General features: G+C 46.5%; 1 protein-coding gene across 6 annotated transcripts in view; it reads left to right on the forward strand.

Annotated features, from left to right (window-relative positions):
* Positions 1-20,323, forward strand: part of LOC132835236 (arf-GAP domain and FG repeat-containing protein 1-like) — a 91,302-nt gene that overhangs the window by 34,041 nt on the left and 36,938 nt on the right. For all 6 annotated transcript variants that reach the window (XR_009647290.1, XM_060854606.1, XM_060854609.1 and 3 more), the window contains exons 3-6: positions 6,412-6,527; positions 7,703-7,853; positions 11,596-11,752; positions 15,868-15,990. Coding sequence is in view for 5 of the 6 variants with exons in the window: in XM_060854606.1 (XP_060710589.1) it covers positions 6,412-6,527; positions 7,703-7,853; positions 11,596-11,752; positions 15,868-15,990 (547 nt within the window). In the remaining variant the exon portion in view is untranslated. The remainder of the gene's footprint in view (positions 1-6,411; positions 6,528-7,702; positions 7,854-11,595; positions 11,753-15,867; positions 15,991-20,323) is intronic.

Genomic DNA, 20,323 nt, shown 5'->3' on the forward strand with positions numbered 1-20,323 from the left:
GCTGTTGTGTTGATGTTAACTTGATCAGCGAACCTTTATATCCCTTAAATGAACGAAAGACAAGGTAAAGCTCATGTGGTTTAATGTCCGTAAGAAGACCACTGACAAAGTGTACTGACCTCCTCATCATTACTGTTCTTCACATTTTGTGCTTGTGGAGCTGTTGGAATCCGTTGGGTCAGGGAGGGGAGGATGGTGGTCTGAAGGTGTGCTTTACCTGTGAATGGAGACGATGTTAGCTCCTGGAAGTATCTTTGCATTTCGTGTCTCATTCAGATCTGAGTCATGCTCAGCTGAACCTCTTGTTTTGCAAAACTCTTAACTTAACTCTTTCCCTGCCAGCATATTTCCTATACACATTCCCTTATTGATCCCATTCTCCTTACCCACTCTCTGTAGGGGCAAGCCCCACATTCCCCCCTTCCCCCCCCCCCCCCCCCCCCTTTGTAGGAAAGAGCACCAGTCGCTTCAATCTTTCCTGATAATGTTTGACTTTTGTGATCTTTTTCAAAATAACAACAGTTTAAGTTATGAAAGAGGGGCTGTTTATATCATGATTTTAGATGTTGAGACCCCCTGACCGGTTACGCAAATGTTTTTATGCGTTCACACAAAGCAAGGGAGTGAAGGTTTGTGTGTCTGTTGGCTCGGCTGGTATTTAGTGACATCCAGTTGAGAGTCAACATCATTGCTGTCTGGAGTCACATGTAGGCAGGACCAGTTAAGGACAGATTTCCTTCTCCAGAGGGTATTAGTGAACCTTTTGGGGTTTTTACAGTGATGAGCTGTGCTTATTTGGTTGCCAATAAGAATGGCGTTTTGCTGAATTCCTGGCATGGTGGGATTCAAACCCATGTCCCCAGTACGTTAGCCTGGGTCTCTGGATTACTAATCCAGTGACTTTGCCACTACACTCCCTACATTGCTCTGGACGTGCACAGGAAAGGGTGGGTGTTGTGGACAAGACTGATGACCAAGTCTTGTGGAATGAAGGAATAAAGCATTTCTGGGCTGGTGCACAGGGTTGAGATTGTCTGCATCAAACCCTTCCTGCGCTGGTTCTCCATCAGGGCTTTTATCCACAGTAGAGAGTACAATAGGAGGTTACTTATCAGAGCACATTACATGATTGGTTCTGCAGGTTTAACAAAGCATTTGTGTGAGATGCCGAGTGTAAGGGATTCAGCCGGGTTAATATTGACTGTGTTTTGACAAGGCAGAGAGAGTGCAGAGATCAGAACCTTAAACCATGATCTGTACAGTACTGATGTCAGGAAGCACCCCCCCCCCCCCCCCCCCGAGTAGCTTAAACGAAGGATTTAGCACAGTGGCAAAATTTGCACTTGCCACAGATAGGTAAGTATATTATGCAGAGGACCTAAGGGTTCAGGTGGATACAGGTAAGTTGAGTGAATTGGCAACATATGGCAGATGGAGCGTAATGTGGAAAGAAGTGAAAATGTTTGCTTTGACAGGAAGAATGAGAAAACGCAGAGTATTATTTGAATGGAGACCAACTGCAGAACTTTGACATGCAAAGGGGTTCAACCGTTTGAGTCCCAAAAGGCTAGTGTACAGGTGACAGCAGGTGATCAAGGTGAGAGAATCCTTTACTACGAGAGGAGTGCAACATCAGAGTGAGGATGTTGTGCTTCAGTTATACACATTATTGGTGACACTCCATACTGAATACTGTGTACAGTTTTGGTCTTTTTATTCAGGAAGAATGTAGATACCGATGATGTTATTCAGGAGGTTCACTAGATCGATGCCTGGAGGGGGTTGTCTTAGGAGGAAAGATTGGACAGACTGGGCTGCTTTCCACTGGCGTTTAGAATGGTGAAGAATGAATTGATTGGAGGGTATCCGATCCAGAATGTTCTTATACTCTTATGACCGGGGCGGCGCAGTGACCCAATGGTTAGCACTGCTGCCTCCCAGCCCCAGGGACCCTGGTTCGATTCCAGCCTCAGGCGACTGTTTGTGTGGAGTTTGCACATTCTCCCCCTGTGTCTACGTGGGTTTCCTCCGGGTGCTCCGGTTTCCTCTCATAGTCCAAAGATGTGCAGGTTAGAGTGGATTGGCCATGCTAAATTGCCCATTGTGTTAGATACATTAGTCAGAGGGAAATGGGTCCGGGTGGGTTACTCTTCAGAGGGTCAGTGTGGACTTGTTGGGCTGAAGGGCCTGTTTCCACACTGTAGGGAATCTAAAAATCTAAAATAAAATCTTGACAAAGTGGATGTGGGAAAGATGTTTCCTCTCGTGTGAGAATCCAGAGTTGAGGGGCGCGGTTTAAAGTTCAGGGGTCACCCTTTCCCGACCCCTATCGCAGGATAGTGATGTCAATGATTCCTCCTGGCAGGTTGTGCAACTTGGGAACTGTAACTCAGGAGGTGGTGGGGGGTGGGCCATTGAATATTTTTAAATCAAAGATAAATAGATTCCTGTTGTTGGGGGAATTGGGGGCAGTGCGGAATGTGGAATTTGAAGCATAAACTGATTAGCAATGATCTCATTGAATGGAAGAAGCAGGCTTGAGGGGCTGAATGGTCTGCTTCTGCTATCACGTCGGTTCTTTAAGCAGAATTTTATTCAGTCCACGGAGCGAACCCGGCCTTGTTCTCATTCAGTGACAGAATGAACGGGATGGCCTCTTCCAGTTCCAGTGAGGTTTGAGGGGCTGTGTCTTTTCCATGGTCACATTCTCTCCTCTGGCTGGCTGTGTGCTGCTCTGATCCACATCCCACAAAGCCCCTACTCTCTTTTAAACTGTGCAGAGTATAATACGTGGAGATCAAAGAGAGAGTGAGACAGGTAACTCTGCGCAGTAGCTCACTCTGAAAGCGGCAGTGATTGAGGAGTCCCTGGGCTGTGAACATCTCCGATATTTACCTATGCTGCTCCCTTTGGTGCGTCTCGTGCCTCTGAGTAGCAGAATGTCTGGGCTTTCACCATCAATGCTTGGCTGCGTGGGAAGACGTGAGACCCACATAAGCTAGTGAGGAGTTAATTATCAAACATCCTCAAACATATGATCTGACTAAACCACAGTAAAACTCAGCAGAGCAGCACTGATTCCTGTTAAAGCTCTGTATTATTGCTGCCCAGTATAATTGTCCATTAACCATTTACTCCTGAGGGTGTAATGAATGCTGCACAGTGCATCCTTGTTGCTCGATGAAAGGTCTGAGTGGTTACCTGACTGGCTCCCTTGAATGTTGACGAGTCACACTGGAGCACGCTCTCTGCTTCGCTACCTGCTCCAACTGTTTCATCTCAGGAAGCTGAAATATTCCCTCATTCCCAAATCCAATAGTAATTAAAGGCAATGATTGGCACCAGTTGAAAGCACTTTGATTTCCTGAACCATCTTTCTATAACCTCCATTCTCACTGGTGGTCTGCACTGTTCCCTTTCCCCTTGATTTCACCGCACAGTCGAGCGGTGAGTTCCCAGGCCCTCGTGTGAGAAACCTCACTGTTGGGCCTTCGGAGGGAAACTGCATTCAAAAATCCCTTTTTTTCCAAAAGCAGTTTGTACAGAAATCTTTTCAGACAGTGTCTGCTTTGAAGGCTCTTGAGTTAACTTCTGATGGGCTGGATTAATCTCTGCAGTCAGTCACTTGTGTTTATGTGGTCCCCTTAGCAAGATCCCCTCCGAGCTGCGCATCAACCTGAAATATATCACAGTTCCTTTGGTGGTGTTACGTCAAAGTCCCTCCCTAACAGCGCTGTGGGTGTCTTTGCCCTCCAAGGATTATAGCAGTTCCAGAACACAGCCCCCCCCCCCCCCCCCCCCACCAAACCTCCTTCACAGGGTGATTAGGGATGGGTAATAAACACTGGCTCAGCCTGCAGCACCCACATCTGTGAATGATTAAATAAAAATGAACAAAGCCAGGTCTCCCAAAGTACTTCAAAGTATTGAGGAAAACCTGACCCTGAACCGCAAGAGATATTAGGGACTGACGATAAGATTAGTCACAGTGGTAGTTTTTAAGAAGCTTGGGGAGACAGGTGTCGAGGGAGGCAGTTCCAGAGCTGAGAGTGCAGAAACTGAAGGCTTAGGGGTCGAATGAACAAACATCAGTGTTGATGTGGACAACATTTGAGGAGCATGGAGACCTTGGAAAATTGGAGGTGAGAGGCTTATACTCCTGAAGAATCTGACTCGAATGTTGCCTCTTTCTATTTGATAATAGTTAAAAATCTCACAACACCAGATCATAGTCCAACAAGTTCATTTGGTTGTACAAGCTTTCAGAGCGCTGCTCCTTCATCAGGGGGTAGGATCATAGGACGCAGAATTTGTAGCAAAACATCATCGTGTGATGCAACTGATGCGATATATTGAACAAACCTTGATGGCTGTTAAGTCTTTCATCTTTTAGAATGGATTGCAGGTTTAATTTCTAAATCTTTCAAGTCACAGTCTCAAGGCAACTTAAAGTTTTATTAAAAGAAAGTGACCTATTAGCTGAGACAATGCATTAAAGGTGTGAGGTTAGAGTCTGCCTGGATTCCAATCTTGAGTCATACTGGTTCTGTTTCCAAAGTAGGAATTTATAAAAATGTCACATGGATTGTAAAAAGTATTGACTGCCTGGAGATTGTGTGCTCTTTGAACAAAATAGAATGTATCTGCAGATACAATTTTGCAAATGCAAGTTCACCCCAGAGGTGTAGGGGTGTGTGTGTGTGTGTGTGTGTGTGCGCGCGCGCGCGCGCACGCACATGTGAGGGCGGGAGAGTGTGTGTGTATGCATGTACATGTGAGGGAGAGCGAGAAAGAGTGTGTGTGCGCGTGTGCGCGCACGCGCACACTCATGTGAGGGAAGGAGAGATGGGGTGTGTGTGTGTGAGAGAGAGAGAGGAGGGGGGGCTAGGCAATAGTATTGTCTGTGCCCTGGCTGCTATGTTGGTACAGTTTATCCTGAGGTGAGTACTGCTTGCTGTCTGTACACTGCTACCGTAGTATATGCTCATATTCTGGTTCAGCAGTCTCACCTGAGCAACATCACCTCTGGAATTGTTTACTCATTTCTATTGCCCCTCTTCTTCCAAGTCCAGTTTGTGGTGTGACTGCTTCTGAAAAACTCTCCCACAAAATATCATCTTCCTTCTAGAATCCTGTCGATCCATTACCTCCACAGCACTGTAGGCTTTCTCCTGGTGGGCTGGAGCCAGTGTTTATCCCTCAACGACTACCAGGTCTCAGAGTATTGAGTACAGGAGTTGGGAGGTCATGTTGGGGATGTACTGGATATTGGTTAGGCCACTGTTGGAATATTGCGTGCAATTCCGGTCTCCTTCCTATCGGAAAGATGTTGTGAAACTTGAAAGGGTTCAGAAAAGGTTTACAAGGATGTTGCCAGGGTTGGAGGGTTTGAGCTACAGGGAGAGGCTGAACAAGCTGGGGCTGTTTTCCCTGGAGCGTTGGAGGCTGAGGGGTGACCTTATAGAGGTTTACAAAATCGTGGATAGGATAAATAGACAAAGTCTTTTCCCTGGGGTGGGGGAGTCCAGAACTAGAGGGCATAGGTTTAGGGTGAGAGGGGGAAGATATAAAAGAGACCTGAGGGGCAACTTTTTTATTCCCACAGAGGGTGGTGCGTGTATGGAATGAGCTGCCAGAGGAAGTGGTGGAGGCTGGTACAAATGCAACATTTAAGAGGCATCTGGACAGATATATGAATAGGAAGGGTTTGGGGGGGATATGGGCTGGGTGCTGGCAGGTGGGACTAGATTGGTTTGGGATATCTGGTTGGCATGGACGGGTTGGACCGAAGGGTCTGTTTCCGTGCTGTACATCTCTGTGACTCTAGGTCATCAGTGCATTGTTATTCATTGTATCTTGCTGTGGACAAATTGCACACTGAATTTTCTCCTTTACTTTGAAAGTGCAGTTGGTTTTCCTGTAATGTGTTCCCTGAACACAAATTGGCTTTAACGCAATTGAAGAATTTAAACCGTTACTTGTAGAACGCAACCTTTTCTTACCCATATTGGCTATAACATAATTCTAACCCCATTAGTTTAAATGGCACAGCTGTTGCACGATTTTCTTATAACACGAGAGCAGAACTACCAAGTTACGTCAGAAGCGACTGTGTTTAGTTGGTGGTGAAGGATGTTGAAATCGCCTGAGGTGATGGTTTAACGATGTCCTTGTGTTCCCCCGGTGTTGTAATCGAAGGGCACCACACTGCCTTGCTTTCTTTCGGTTTTCCTGAAGAGACCATTCTTTCCGCTTGAGTGCTGACAAATCGTTTGACTTTGGGAGCATCGCAGTAGAACTGCAATCACTTTTCACCTTGAATCACTCGATAGCGATGAGGAGCTACAAGCCCAGATACGTGTGTCAGTGTCTGTAACTTTCTATTTTTTTTCTCCTTTCATTCCTATGCAGGTGTGTCGGCAGATTTGGCTAGGCCTGTTTGATTCCCGATCATCAGTTATTCCAGATTACAGGGATCCGCAAAAAATCAAGGAGTTCCTACAGGATAAATACGAGAAAAAGAAGTGGTGAGTAATCATGTGCCATATTGCTTCCGCAGTGGATCGAGGGTTGAGGATCATAGGGGAAAGGCAGGAAGCTTATCAGTGATGATCTCATTTAATGTTACAGTAAATGTGATGGGCTGAATGGCCTCCTTCTGCTCCTCGGTTTTCTGGGGTCTTTTTGATCTGCTGAGGACCATTTGGGTAACTCCAGCTCCTAATGCCCTTAGCCAGTCCTCTTGCTGCTGTGTGATTTCGGAGCAGGTTGTATAAGGTGTGTTTGTGAAGTAGCACCAGGAAACGCAACTCAAGCATATACCCACAAGCCCATCCCCACTAATTTCAACCACAGTGGTCATGTAGCTAATTAATCATCTGGAGAGCTGTACTAATGTTCTGAGTTCATGGGTTTGAATCCTATTGTGGCAGATAGTGAAATTTGAATTCCCTACAATGCTGGAATAAAAAGCTAGTCTAATGATGACAATGTAACCACTATCAATTGTTATAAAAATCCGTCTGAGCCATACTGCGAAGGAAATGACTTATGTTTACCTGGTCTGGGCCTACCTGTGACTCCAGACCCACAGCAATGTGGTTGACTTGTAATTGCCTCCTGGGCAATTAGGAATGAGCAGGAAGTGCTGATTTAGCCATTCACATCCATGAACGAATTTAAAACAAAAATTCCCACAGAGTGTATTTTACACCGAAATATGGAGTCCTGTGAGGTCTCTAGTACTATGACTAACTTTGCGCAAGTTCAGTGATTATTGCAAGCAAGTCAGATTCCATGCTCTTCCGTTTAGACTAGTGGTGTGCTGACTTGCTAGTGACCGTCAAATGTAAAGACTGGGAATTAGAAACAGAAACTGGCATTGATTCCTCCCCACGTGGGAAGGCTTGGCTGCAAAGCTGGCAAATTTAATACTCGATTACCTGCAGTTTATGGAAGTCGAGGGCATAGTGTGATCCAGCATTATATTGACGGGGATTGCAGGGTCTGCTAATGAAAGTCCTGTTGTCTTATCAATTTTGTAATTACTTTTTTAAAAAAAAAGTGATGTGACAAATTTGGAATTGCTGTGTCAGTGGAACATATGAAATGGACTGTAACATGGTAAGGTGAGTATGTTTTAGTTTCAAGGGCAGACTATGCGTGCTGTTCTTGTTGAACTTAATGTGGACTTTACTTGCAGGTATGTTCCTCCAGACCGGGTAAAAGTATCTGCTGCCACGTCAGCTACGACGTCCCTGAGCAGCAGGAGTAGCACACCTGATGTCAAACCGCTGAAGACCCTCATGGGAGATTCAACTCCAGCCCTGAGCGTCACCAAAAGTGCTGGGCAGGTAACAAGGCAGTGGGAGCGCTGCATGTTTCCTAATTCAGGAGTAGCAACAGACATCCGCATTTATAAAGCGCCTCGAATGAACTGAGGCACTCCATTTTAAATCAAATTTGGCCCCAAACCACTGAGAAAGATATTAGGGACAAGTGACAGAAGGCTTGGTGGGAGAGTCCTGTTAGAGTTGGAGAGCAAGTTGAAGCAGTTTCGGGAGAGAATTCCAGAGCTCCGGCCCAGGCAGCTGCAAATGATGGAGTGATGGGAATCAGAGGATGCTGAAGGGGCTGGAATTGGGGACAGCACAGAGATCTCTGAAGTGTTTCAAGCCTGGGGGATGGGAGGAATATACTGCTGAAGGATGGCACAGACATGGGGAGGGGTGTTGGGTCTGAAGGAGGGAGAGTGGTGACGAATGTGAGCACAGAAGCATTTGCAAACAATGATGAGAATTTTAAGAGCTTTCCCGTTCTCCTGAAATGCAGTCACCTTGCTGGAAAAAACATTCCTTGTGCTCTGGCAAGCCTCCAGCTCCTTGATGTATAGCTGTTCTGGAGGAGTAAACATAATGACAGCTGGCTGTTAGACTGTAAATACTATCGCAGTTCCTCACAATCCCATCCTTCCTGGTGTAGCAGCGTCCATTCTCGTAACTGTCCGAGATGCCCTGGGACGGTGAAGTTGGCCAGTACTATCGATTGTGTGTGGTATGTCCTGCTTTGTATGAAGCACCACTGCAGTTTTGTCCTCCTTCATTTCTCTCACCGTCCTTCAGGAATTGAGAAAATATGGACAGGTTTAATATAAACAACCATGTGCGCAGTCAGTAACTCTCGGTTTGGAGTCAGAAGGTGGTAGATACAAGCCCACCCCAGAGATGTCAGATCGATAAATGGCGCTGACTCTCCAGTACGGTTGGAGTGCTACCCTACTGGAGGTGCTGTCATTCAGATGAAGCATTTGAATAAAGGCCCTCTCGGCAGGCTGCCTTAGATCCCAGGGCCATCACTGGGAGAAAAGCACAGGTTTTCATTTCGGTACTCTGGACCAGTATTCAACCCTCAAACAGCCCTGGTCATTATTTTATTCTGTGGGATCTTCCTGTGTGCAGATTTGCAGCTGGGAATGCTGCTATTGACCGAGAGCTGCTTCCAGGCATCCTGTGGTGCTGAAAGTTGCTCTAGAAATGCAAGTTTGTTTTCATTCCTTCCCAATTCCCGTTGCAGGACCGGATATCGTAGCAAGCTGAGCGCCTTGGCTATAGGTCACCACAGTGTCACTGGAAGGTTTAACTGTAGTTTGCTACTTGTTCCTTGAAAGGGAGTTAAATTATGCTCTCCAGTAGCTTGTTTAAAACATTAGCAAACCTTTTCTCTACAGCTGCCAATGGCTCCACTGTGTAGTTCCAGCACTACCTGCAGAAATGAGGGCTGTTTTTTGGAAGCTTGGAGTACAGTTACTGTCTGGGCAAGAGGCCTTGAACTGTAGCTGTTTAACATTGTTTGGCAGTACCTGAGTGGAGAAGGAATGAAGATGGTTTTAATCATTGCACTGTCTTACAAAGCAGCTTTAAAATCTTTTTCAGTTTTTTAAAGGTGAAATAATTTACTGAAACAGTGCAGAGAGCATTCCATTGAAACTGACCAGTATTGGTGTCAACCAGCACAAGGCCAAGTGCAGTACAACTCTATTCTCATTGTTCCTTTCTCTGCTGGGCCTCGGCTCCCATCTACGTCTCCTCTAGCTTACAAGGGCCGATACCTGACTTCCATCATCGGATGGCTGTTTGTTTAACTCTCTGTTTGGAGATCTTGCTGTGCATTAATTAACCTTGCATTTCCTCCGTTGCATCAGTAACCACACTTAGAAAAGCACTTCATGGGCTGTGAATGGGATATCCTGGGGATAATGAAAGGTTCTGTCTAAGTACATAAGTCCATTTCTGATATCTTTCAGCAACATTGCTGCTCATACCTTGTGAGCGCGCGTGTGTATTCTGAACACCAGTTTGTCCCTCATTTCACCGAGGCCTGTTACAGTTAGTACGCTGGTTGGAACCAAGGCTTTAGTGTGTCAATACTTCAAATTTTTAAAGGTTCTTTCATGGGATGTGAGAACCAGAGACTGGGCCAGCCCTAGTTGCCTTGCTAGAAGGTGATGGTGAGTTGCCTTATGAACTGCGATAGTCTGTGTGGTGTTAACACCACAATGCTGCCAGGAAGGGAGATTCCGGTTTTTGACCCAGTGACACTTCAGGAACAGCAATACCTTTCCAAGTCACATGGTAGGTGGCTCAGAGGGGAGCTTCCAAGGGCTGGTGTTCCCGTGTATCTGCTGCTCTTGTCCTTCTCGGTGGTAGTGGTCATGGGTCCAGATGTGCTTTCATTTCTGTAGTGCCTCTTGTTGTTTGTGCACGCTGCTGCTGCTGAGCATTGGTGACGAAGGATATGGATGTTTGATGTGGTGCTTTGACCTCCATGATGTCGAGCTGCTTGAATGCTGTTGGAGCTGCACCCGCCCAGCCAAGTGTGGAGTATTCTGTCACATGCCTAACTTGTGCTTTGTAGATTGGGGCAGGCTTTGTGCAATACCAATGGGATGCCTAACTCTTTCCAACCCAATGCCTTTGACCTGTTCCTTATGTCAAAGGCACTATGTAAATGCAAAATCTTGTTCCCTTTGCAAGGAAGAACTTTCTCTTAATGCCTTTCAGACCTTCAAAACTCAGGAGAGCACTGTAATAATAATGGAACACATTTAAAGTGGTGTCGCTATGCTACTGCAGGTAATGCTGCAGTCAGGTTATGCACAGTGTGAGGCCACAAAACACAACATGATAATGACCAGATCCATCAATGTTAATGATCTTGTTTGAGGTGTAAACATTGGCCCCAGTGCTGGGGATTTATAAAGAACAGAGCTTTTGGATTTCTCCACTGTTCCTGGAGACAACCCAGAGAAGGATCAGTGTCTTGATCGTGGAGCTCCTACAGTGTGGAAGCAGACCATTTGGCCCAACAAGTCCACGCCAGCCCTCTGAAGAGAAACACACCCAGACTCGTTCCTGTAATACTCCACTTTCCTCTGACTATTGCACCTAACCTACGCATCCCTGAGCCATATGGGCAATTTGTCACGGCCAGTCCACCTCGCCTGCAAATCTTTGGACTGAGAGGAAACCGGAGCACCCGAAGGAAACCCCCTCAGTCGCCTGAGCCTGGAATCGAACCTGGGTCCCTGGCGCTGAGAGGCAACAGTGCTGATCTCTGAGCCATCGTGCCGCCCTGATCTCAGGTATACAGGGATTGTGTTGTGAGGAGAGTTTGAGTGGGTTTGATCTGTCCCCTGTGGAGTTTGGAAGAAGGAATTGAGGCCTTGTGAAACCTAGAAAATCCTTAACGGGCTTTTTCGAATACATGTCTCCCCTTGTGGGAGATTCTAGGAACAGGGCACATAATCTGACTGAAGGGGTCACCAGTTTAAGACTACAGCAAGGGATTTCCTGTCTCAAGGCAGTGAATTTGTCGAATTCTTTAGTGCAGAGTGCTATCAAAGCTGTGTCGTTGGTACATTCGTGGCTGAGAGATTTTTTTTTTGACCAGTAAGGGAATCCAGGATTATGGGAGAAAGGCAGGAAGGTTAAAGTTGAGGATTATCGAAGCCGACTTGAATGGCGTACAGTCTTGTGGTTCTCTTTCCTCCTTTAGACTCATTCAGTCTCGCTCTCTCCTCCCCTCCCCCACCTTTAGGTTGCCAACCAGGCACCGGTGCAGCACCAGAATCAGCAGCCAGTGAAGAAATCACAGCTGGATCTTTTGGCAGACATTGGAGGTGATCCTTTTGCTTCCCCGGCACCCCAGCACACCGCCGCAGCACAGGCCTTTGGGGCCTTCCCTGCCTTCGGAGGTAAGTATACCAAACCGAAACCACAGGAGGACTGTTTGCTCTGCCGCTGCATGTCTCACCCCTGATCACCAGCCCAACACCTTGCATGAGGTGCTGCTGGTTTATAGCTACAGGCCTGTACCCACCAGCTGAGTGTCTAGGCCTGAGCAGTCTGACTCTGATCTATTCTGACACCGTGATTACAGCTGAACCTGCTTCCTTTACAAGCAATAGACAATAGGTGCAGGAGTAGGCCATTCAGCCCTTCGAGCCTGCACCACCATTCAATATGATCATGGCTGATCATCCTCAATTAGTATCCTCTTCCTGCCTTATCTCCATAACCCTTGATTCCACTATCCTTGAGAGCTCTATCCAACTCTTTCTTAAATGAATCCAGAGACTGGGCCTCCACTGCCCTCTGAGGCAGAGCATTCCACACAGCTACCACTCTCTGGGTGAAGAAGTTGCTCCTCATCTCTGTCCTAAATGGCCTACCCCGTATTTTTAAGCTGTGTCCTCTGGTTCGGCACTCACCCATCAGCGGAAACATGTTTCCTGCTGCCAGAGTGTCCAATCCTTTCATAATCTTATATGTCTGAATCAGATCCCCTCTTAGTCTTCTAAACTTAAGGGTATACAAGCCCAGTCGCTTCAGTCTTTCAGTGTAAGATAGTCCCGCCATTCCAGGAAAGAAACATATGCACCAGGAACAGAAGTAGGCCATTCTGCCCATCAAACCTGCTCCACCGTTCGAAGAGGTCATGCCTGATGTTTGCTTTCTGAATTGCACGTTCCCACCTATTCCCAATCAGCTTTAACTCCCTTGGCCCGGCAACAATTGTCCATCACTCTCATGCAAGAGCATGGCCCTCAAATGTAGGTTGACTCGTGACCCTTCTGCTCCCCACCCTCACCCACAAGTGTGTTTGGCACAGTTGCCATCATTGGTCAGAGCATTGTGTATAAGAGTTAGGACATCGTGTTGCGAAGGCAGCTTTAGCAACTCTGGTTGCCCTGCTATGGGAGGGCTGTTGTTAAACGTGAAAGGATACAGAAAAAAATTCACAAGGATTTTGCTGGGACTGGAGGGTTCGAGTTAATGGTTGAGACTGGTTAGGCTTGGGCCTGCCTTCTTGAAGTGTCAGAAACTGAGAGGTGACATTATATTGGTTTATAACATCATGATGGGCATAGATATGGTCTTTTTCCCAGGGTACGGGAATCCAAAAGTAGAGGGCATAGGTTTTAGGTGAGAGGGGACAGATTTAAAAGGGTTCTGAGGGGCAGCTTTATCTCACAGATGGATTGAGCTACCAGAGAAGATAGCAGAGGCCCAAAAGAGTTGCAGCATTTGAAAGACATTTGGGCAGGTACATGAATAGGAAGGGTTGAGAGAGATATGGGCCAAATACAGGCACTTGGTTCTAGTTCAGATTGGGGAGCCCGGCTGGTATGAACAGAAGAGCCTGCCTCTATGCTGTATGACTGCATAGGTCTGTAAGTGACTAGCTTGCCACCACTCCCCACGTTCCACAGTTGGGATTTTGTGATGCTGGTGTGGGTGGGTGGGTTTATTTCTGGGCTTTGTACCTCATGGGGGAACATGTGGGCCTTGGGATTGATGTCGTCCAAATTTGCCTATTTGGCAAAGGGTTGTTATCCAGACACGTTGAGTAAGGTCCTATTCTCTTGAGTTTAGATGATCAAGGGGCAATCTAATAGAGTTAAACACTCCTTAAAATGCTTTTGCCTTGGATACTTTGCCTTGGACGGTGAGATTACTATAGAAACACTATTTTCCTTGTGAGGTGTGATTTTCAATGGGGCAGTTTAAACTGACTAACCATGTCGTATACATATATTTAGATTACTTCCTTACAGTGTGGAAACAGGCCCTTTGGCCCAACAAGTCCACACTGACCCGCCGAAGCGCACCCACCCAGACCCATTCTCCTGCATTTACCCCTTAACCTAACACTACGGACAATTTAGCATGGCCAATTCCCCTAACCTGCACGTTTTTTTTGGACTCCCACGCTGACACGGGGGAGAATATGCAAACTCCACACAATCAGTCGCCTGAGGCGGGAATTAAACCCGGGTCTCTGGCGCTGTGAGGCAGCAGTGCTAACCGCTGTGCCACCTACGGGGTATTTGTGGAAATCTTTTTTATTCATGCATGGAATGTGGATGTTACTGGCTGGGCCATCATTTATTGCCCATCTTTAATTGCCAAAGGGCAGTTGAGAGTCAGTGTTGCTTTCGAGGGCAAGCCAGGGAATTACGGACCAGTTAGCCTAACAGAAATTGTTCCAAAATCAAGGATTGGGTAGGTGGTCACCTCGGGTTTCCGGGTGAGTCAGCATGGTAGTCCAAGGTGACAAAGATGGTGGGCAGAGGTAAGTGGCGGATGTTGTTTACGTGGACTTCCAGAAGGGTTTTGATGAAGTCCCATGTGACAGAGTGCTGGCTAGGCTGGAAGGCCATGGAATTGGGGGCAAATTACTAACCAGTACGAGGTGATTTCCTGTCAACGTTGGAATAATGGGCAAGTACTCATGTTGGGGCCTCAATTATTCACAAGAACTTGCACAGTGGCTTAAAAAGTCAACCCAAAAGTGGGCAGTGTTGTCGAGCGTGTTGACAACAGCATGAGTAAAGAACAGGATACTTACAGGTGAATGAGCAAAGTTGTGGCAGATGGATTTTAATTTAAGCGAGTGTGAGGTGCCCTAAGCGAGTGTGAGGTGCTCTATTTCAGACTGAGAAAGGATAGATAGGGTTTTTTTTTAAAGAATACACAAAGTGTCCAATGAGATTTGAGGGTTCTGGTGCTTTGCTCTTTAAAGTGCCATGAGCAGGTTCAGAAACAGTGAAGGAGGTGAGTGGACTGCTGGCCTTCGCATGCTGGTGTTATGCTGCAGCCACACTAAACCCTACTTAGACCCCACTCATAGTGCTGAGAGCAGATCTGGGCACCACACCTTTGGAAGGATACTTTGCCTTGGACGGAATTCAGTGTAGGTTTGCAAGGTCTTTGGGGTGAAGTTGACTGAACCTGGACTTCAGGGGTTAGGTTATGAGGAGAAATTAGGCTTGAATTTATAAGTTTAAGGAGTGATCTGATTAAAGTCTTTTGGATATTAACAGGGCAGACAGGGTAGGTGGGCTCTTTGCACTGGTTGAAGATTCCAGAATCATAGTCTAAGAATTAAGGATGCACTATTCAGAAGAGATGTTAGAAAGCACTTGTACACGCATAGAGTAGTGGAAATTTGGAAATTTCTTCCTAAAACAACAGTTTACAATAATTTACTTTTAGATTAGATTCCCAACAGTGTGGAAACAGGCCCTTCGGTCCACACTGACCTTCCGAAGAGTAACCCACTCAGACCCTTTTCCCCTCTAATGCACCTATTCTACGGGCAATTTAGCACGGCTAATTTACCAAACCTGCACATCTTTGGACTGTGGGAGGAAACCGGAGCACCCGGAGGAATCCCGCACAGACACGGGGAGAATGTGCAAACTCCACACAGACAGTCGCCCGAGGCTGGAATCAAACCTGGGACCCTGGTGCTGTGAGGCAGCAGTGCTAACCACTTGGCCACCGTGCTTCTTAAGTGTTAATCTGAGAATTCTTTTATTAAACAAAGCAGGTACATGGAGTTAGGCCACAGATCAGCTTTGATCTTATTGAATGACAGAGCAGGTTGGAGGGGCTGAATGGCCTACTCTGTTCTTGCTTTCCTACATTGCTGTGATGTGGGTCTGGAGTCATCAGTAGGAGGTAGAGGAGTAGAGAGAAGGATGACACCGAACCCGAATGAGTTTTTACAGCAATCGACATCAGACTGAATTTTTTATTCCACGCTTTTATTGAACTCAGCCCTCACCATCTGCCATCAAGCCCATTTCCCCAGAACGTTAGCCTAGGGTTTTGGATGACTAGTCAAATGACTGTAAACAATACACGTGCCACCTCCCCTCCGTTATAATGATGTGATTTCAGCCTCTATTACTGAACTGAACAGAGGGCTTCAAAGTTAGGTTACATCGAGAAATGATCCCAGTCAGTTGTGTGTGACGATACTCTGTAGGCACAGCAGTAAAAAGTTTGGTTTCTCTTCCAGCTCAGCAGACCGTACATCCGGGTTTCCCAGGCTTCAGTCCGTTTAGCAGCGGAGGCTCAGCTCACGTTGGAAATTTCCCACCGGCCACCCAAGCCCCTTTCCAGGTCCAGTCCGCAACCTCAGGTATGGCACCTTACTCAGCTCCCAGTATATCGAAATCTTTGAAAGTGATCAAGGGATAGGCGTTGTGAAGGTGCACCAGCTTTTATAGGAGGCCAGGGCAGTTGGTCTGAGATAGTCCTATCAGAAATTTGGAGGTTGCTTCTTCACCCAGAGAGGGGGGGGGGGGAGTTTAGAACTTGCTGTCACAGGGAGTGGTGGAGGTGAATCGTATTGATAACACTGAGTGTGGAAAAACACAAGGGAGAAAGGAATGGAAATAATTCCTGAAATGAATAGAAAAGGGGCAACTTTTTCACGCAGAGGGTGGTACGTGTATGGAATGAGCTGCCAGAGGAAGTGGTGGAGGCTGGTACAATTGCAACATTTAAGAGGCATTTGGATGGGTATGTGAATAGGAAGGGTTTGGAGGGTTATGGGCCGGGTGCTGGCAGGTGGGACTAGATTGGGTTGGATCTGGTTGGCATGGACGGGTTGGACCGAAGGGTCTGTTTCTGTGCTGTACATCTCTGTGACTCTATGAATAGTGGAGAGGTATTTCATGTGAAGCAATGAGCCAAATGGTCTTTTCCAATGTGCTGCACATCACAGAGAGTCTGTGTCTCTCTCCTGGCCCGCCCCTCTCCCCCGGCCCACCCCTCTCTCCCGGCCCACCCCCCTCTCTCCCGGCCTTTCTGTCATTAGTTCCCAATCCCAACCCCTGCCCCAATGGGGGGAGAAAATCAGATACCGAACAATACCAGGCATTTGTGACTGGTGAATAAAAATGTATTTGAAGAGGTCAGTTTTAAGAGCATCTGAAAATAGGAGAGTGAGAGAGACGGAGTGGCTTTGGGATGGATTTCCAGACTGTTAGTGCTACCATGTGAATTGGGATGGGAGGGAACATTAGAAATGTTTGGACACTTAATAGGAAGATCATTTCGGGATCAGGAATAACACTGAGGTCCCTAACCCTTCAGCCTTGGATACTTGCCAAGGAGAAAAGTGTGGTCGGTGACTAAGGAGCAGAGTTTGTTACAGGGACCAAAGGGTCACTCTTCCCAGTCTTTAGCTGAAGAAAGTTAGCACTCAACTCAGTCTGGATATCAGCGAGCCATTCAGTCCATTTAAATATGGAGGAAGGGTCAAGAGCCGGTCAAGGACAGCAGTGGGAAGTTGTGTATGGAGTCAAAAGAGATAGGAGAGGCACTAAATGAATATTTTTCGTCATTGTTCTCACAGGAAAAAAACATTGCTGTCAAGGAGAATACAGAGATACAGGTTATTATATTAGATGGGGCTAAAGATTCATAAGGAGGGGGTGTTAGCAATTCTGGGAAGTGTGAAAATAGATAAGTCCCCTGGGCCGGGTGAGATTTATCCTAGGATTTTCTGGGAAGTTGGGGAGATTGTCGAACTTTTCGCTTTGATCTTTGTCGTCATTGTCTCCAGGAATAGTGCCGGAAGACTGGAGGATAGCAAATGTTGTCCCCTTGAGAAAGAAGGGGAGTCGAGATAACCCTGGTAATTATAGACCAGTGAGCCTTCCTTTGGTTGTATGTAAAGTATTGGAAAGGATTATCAGAGATAGAATTTATAATCATCCAGAAAGGAATAATTTGGTGAGGGATAGTCAACATGGTTTTGTGAAGGGTAGGTCGTGCCTCACAAACGTTTTCGAGTTCTGTGAGAAGGTGACCAAACAGGTGGACGAGGGGACAGCGGTTGATGTGGTGTATGTGGAGTTCAGTAAGGTGTTTGATAAGGTTCCCCATGGTAGGCTATTGCACAAAATACGGAGGCATGGGACTGAGGGTGATTTAGTGGTTTGGATCAGAAATTGGCTAACTGAAAGAAGACAGAGGGTGGTGGTTGATGGGAAATGTTCATCCTGGGGTTCAGTTACTAGTGGGGTACTGCAAGGATCTATTTTGGGGCCACTGTTGTTTGTCATTTTTATAAGTGACCTGATGAGAACGTAGAAGGATGGGTTGCCTCCCAGAATGATAGGGTTGTTAAGAAGGCGTACAATGTGTTAGCTTTTATCGGGTTGAGTTTCGGAGCCGTGCATTCCTGCTGCAACTGTACAAAACTCTAGTGTGGCCGCACTCGGAGAATTGCACACAATTCTGGTCGCCGTATTATAGGAAGGACGTGGAAGCTATGGAAAGGGTGCAGAGGAGATTTACCAGAATGTTGCCTGGTATGGAAGAAAGGTCATACGATGAAAGGCTGAGGGACTTGAGGTTGTTTTTGTCAGAGAGAAGAAAGTTAAGAGGTGACTTATTAGAGACAGATGATCAGAGGATTAGATCGGGTGGACAGTGAGAGCCTTTTTCCTCAGATGGTCATGGCTTGCATGAGGGGGCATAGCTTTAAACTGAGGAGTGTTAGATATTGGACTGATGGGTCCTTGACTCAGTAAAGATCACGCCTCAGATGAAGAGGCAGCGGCTCCAAAGCGAGTGCTTCCAAATACACCTGTTGGACTATAACCTGGTGTTACATGGTTTTTAACTCTGTCCATGCCAGCCCAACACCGGCTCCTCCAAATCATTACTCAGCGTCGTAAAGGCGTGGAACGCCCTGCCTGCAACAGTAGTAGACTCGCCAACTTTAAGGGCATTTAAATGGGCATTGGATAAATCTGTGGATGATTATAGAATAGTGTGTGTTGGATGGGCTTCAGATTGGTGCACAGTACGGCGCAACATCGAGGGCCGAAGGGTCTGTACCACACTTGAATGTTCAATGTTCCAATAGATCTGCTTATTGGCAGAGTACTTGATGGGAACTGAGATCAGATGTTGTTACGAGAATGATGGATGCAGTGTCTTATAACTGCACATTCTTACAGAAATGCACACATTCCTTCATGCACTCAATCACTCGCACAGACATCCACGTGCACAATCTCAGATACACATATCGATGCTACAGAGACTATCAGCCTGTTTAGTAATTTGGTATTTGGATGTTGATGATGCTGGCTAGCCCAGCAGTTATTGCTGTGGGGAGGGTATTAGTGAGTTAGCGTTTTGAATTCCAGTCGTCCTCAGAGTGAAGGTGTGCACTCAGTGCTGTTGAAGAGAGTTCCAGGGTTTTGACCCAATGTCACTGAAGGAACAGGATGGCGAGTGCCTTGGAAGGGAGCTTTCAGATGGTGATGTTTCCCTGTGTTTGCTGCCCTTGTTCATAATTAAAAATCACACAACAACACCAGGTTATAGTCCAACAGGTTTAATTGGAAGCACTCGCTTTCGGAGCACCACTCCTTCATCAGATGGTTGTGGCCATCACCACCTGATGGGACAGCTCTGAAAGCTAGTGCTTCCAAATAAACCTGTTGAACTATAACCTGGTGTTGTGTGATTTTGAACTTTGTACACCCCAGTCCAACACCGGCATCTCCAAATCTTGTTCATAACGGTAGAGATCTCTGGTTCAGAAGGTGCTGTCTGAGGAGCCTTGGTGAGTTGTTGCTGTGCACCTTATAGTTGGCACAGACATTGCCGCTACTGAGCATTAATGGTGGAGGTACTGAATATTGACAATAGTGGTTAATGTACTGATCAAGGAGTCTGTCCTGGATAGACTCAAACTTCTTGAGTTGTTGAAGCTGCATTCTTCCAAGCAACTGTGGGGAGAATTCTGTCACAGTCCTGACCTGTGCTTTCCAGACAGTGGACAGACTTTAGTTGACGTTTGGCAGTCCAGTTCATTTTAATCTTAGCTATCCTGTAGTGGATACAAATGAGCAGCTTGTTCAGCTATTTCAGAGGGCAGTTCAGTGTCCACCACATTACTATTGGTCTGAAGTCACGTAAATCATACTGGCTAAAGAGCAGATTGCCTTCTCTGAGGGACCTGAGTGGTAAATGTTACACCAAACATGAGACGTTGAGCCATCTGGCCTGGATTAAGTTTGTCTGATGGTGCTGAGTACTGAGACTACTCACTTTTAGAGGTGTGTAGCCAGAGCTTCTCCAAGTACGTTGTTCTAACTGCCGTTGTTAATTCTTGCAAACTGTAGTTGAGCAGTCCTCCTGAGAACAGTTCCTTGCTCGCAATATTGTCGTGGCCTAAACAAACTGCCCTGATCTTGACTGTAGTGGTGGGAAAATGGAATAATCGCTTTTTAATCAGCTTGTTTTCTTCCCTGAAGGTGATGACCCATGTCGACTCAAGCAGCCACCATTTTGTTTGCCAGGGTGACCTTTTGACCACAGAGGCCATGACAGTGCTGTAGCAATTGCGTTGTCTGCGTGGTGCACTCCCTGCAGACAAAATGTACAGGATCCTGAGGGGTCTTGACAGGATGGATGTGGAGAGAGTGAATCTTGAACTAGGACAT

Source organism: Hemiscyllium ocellatum, chromosome 44, assembly GCF_020745735.1.
Source record: "Hemiscyllium ocellatum isolate sHemOce1 chromosome 44, sHemOce1.pat.X.cur, whole genome shotgun sequence".
Taxonomy (NCBI): domain Eukaryota; kingdom Metazoa; phylum Chordata; class Chondrichthyes; order Orectolobiformes; family Hemiscylliidae; genus Hemiscyllium; species Hemiscyllium ocellatum.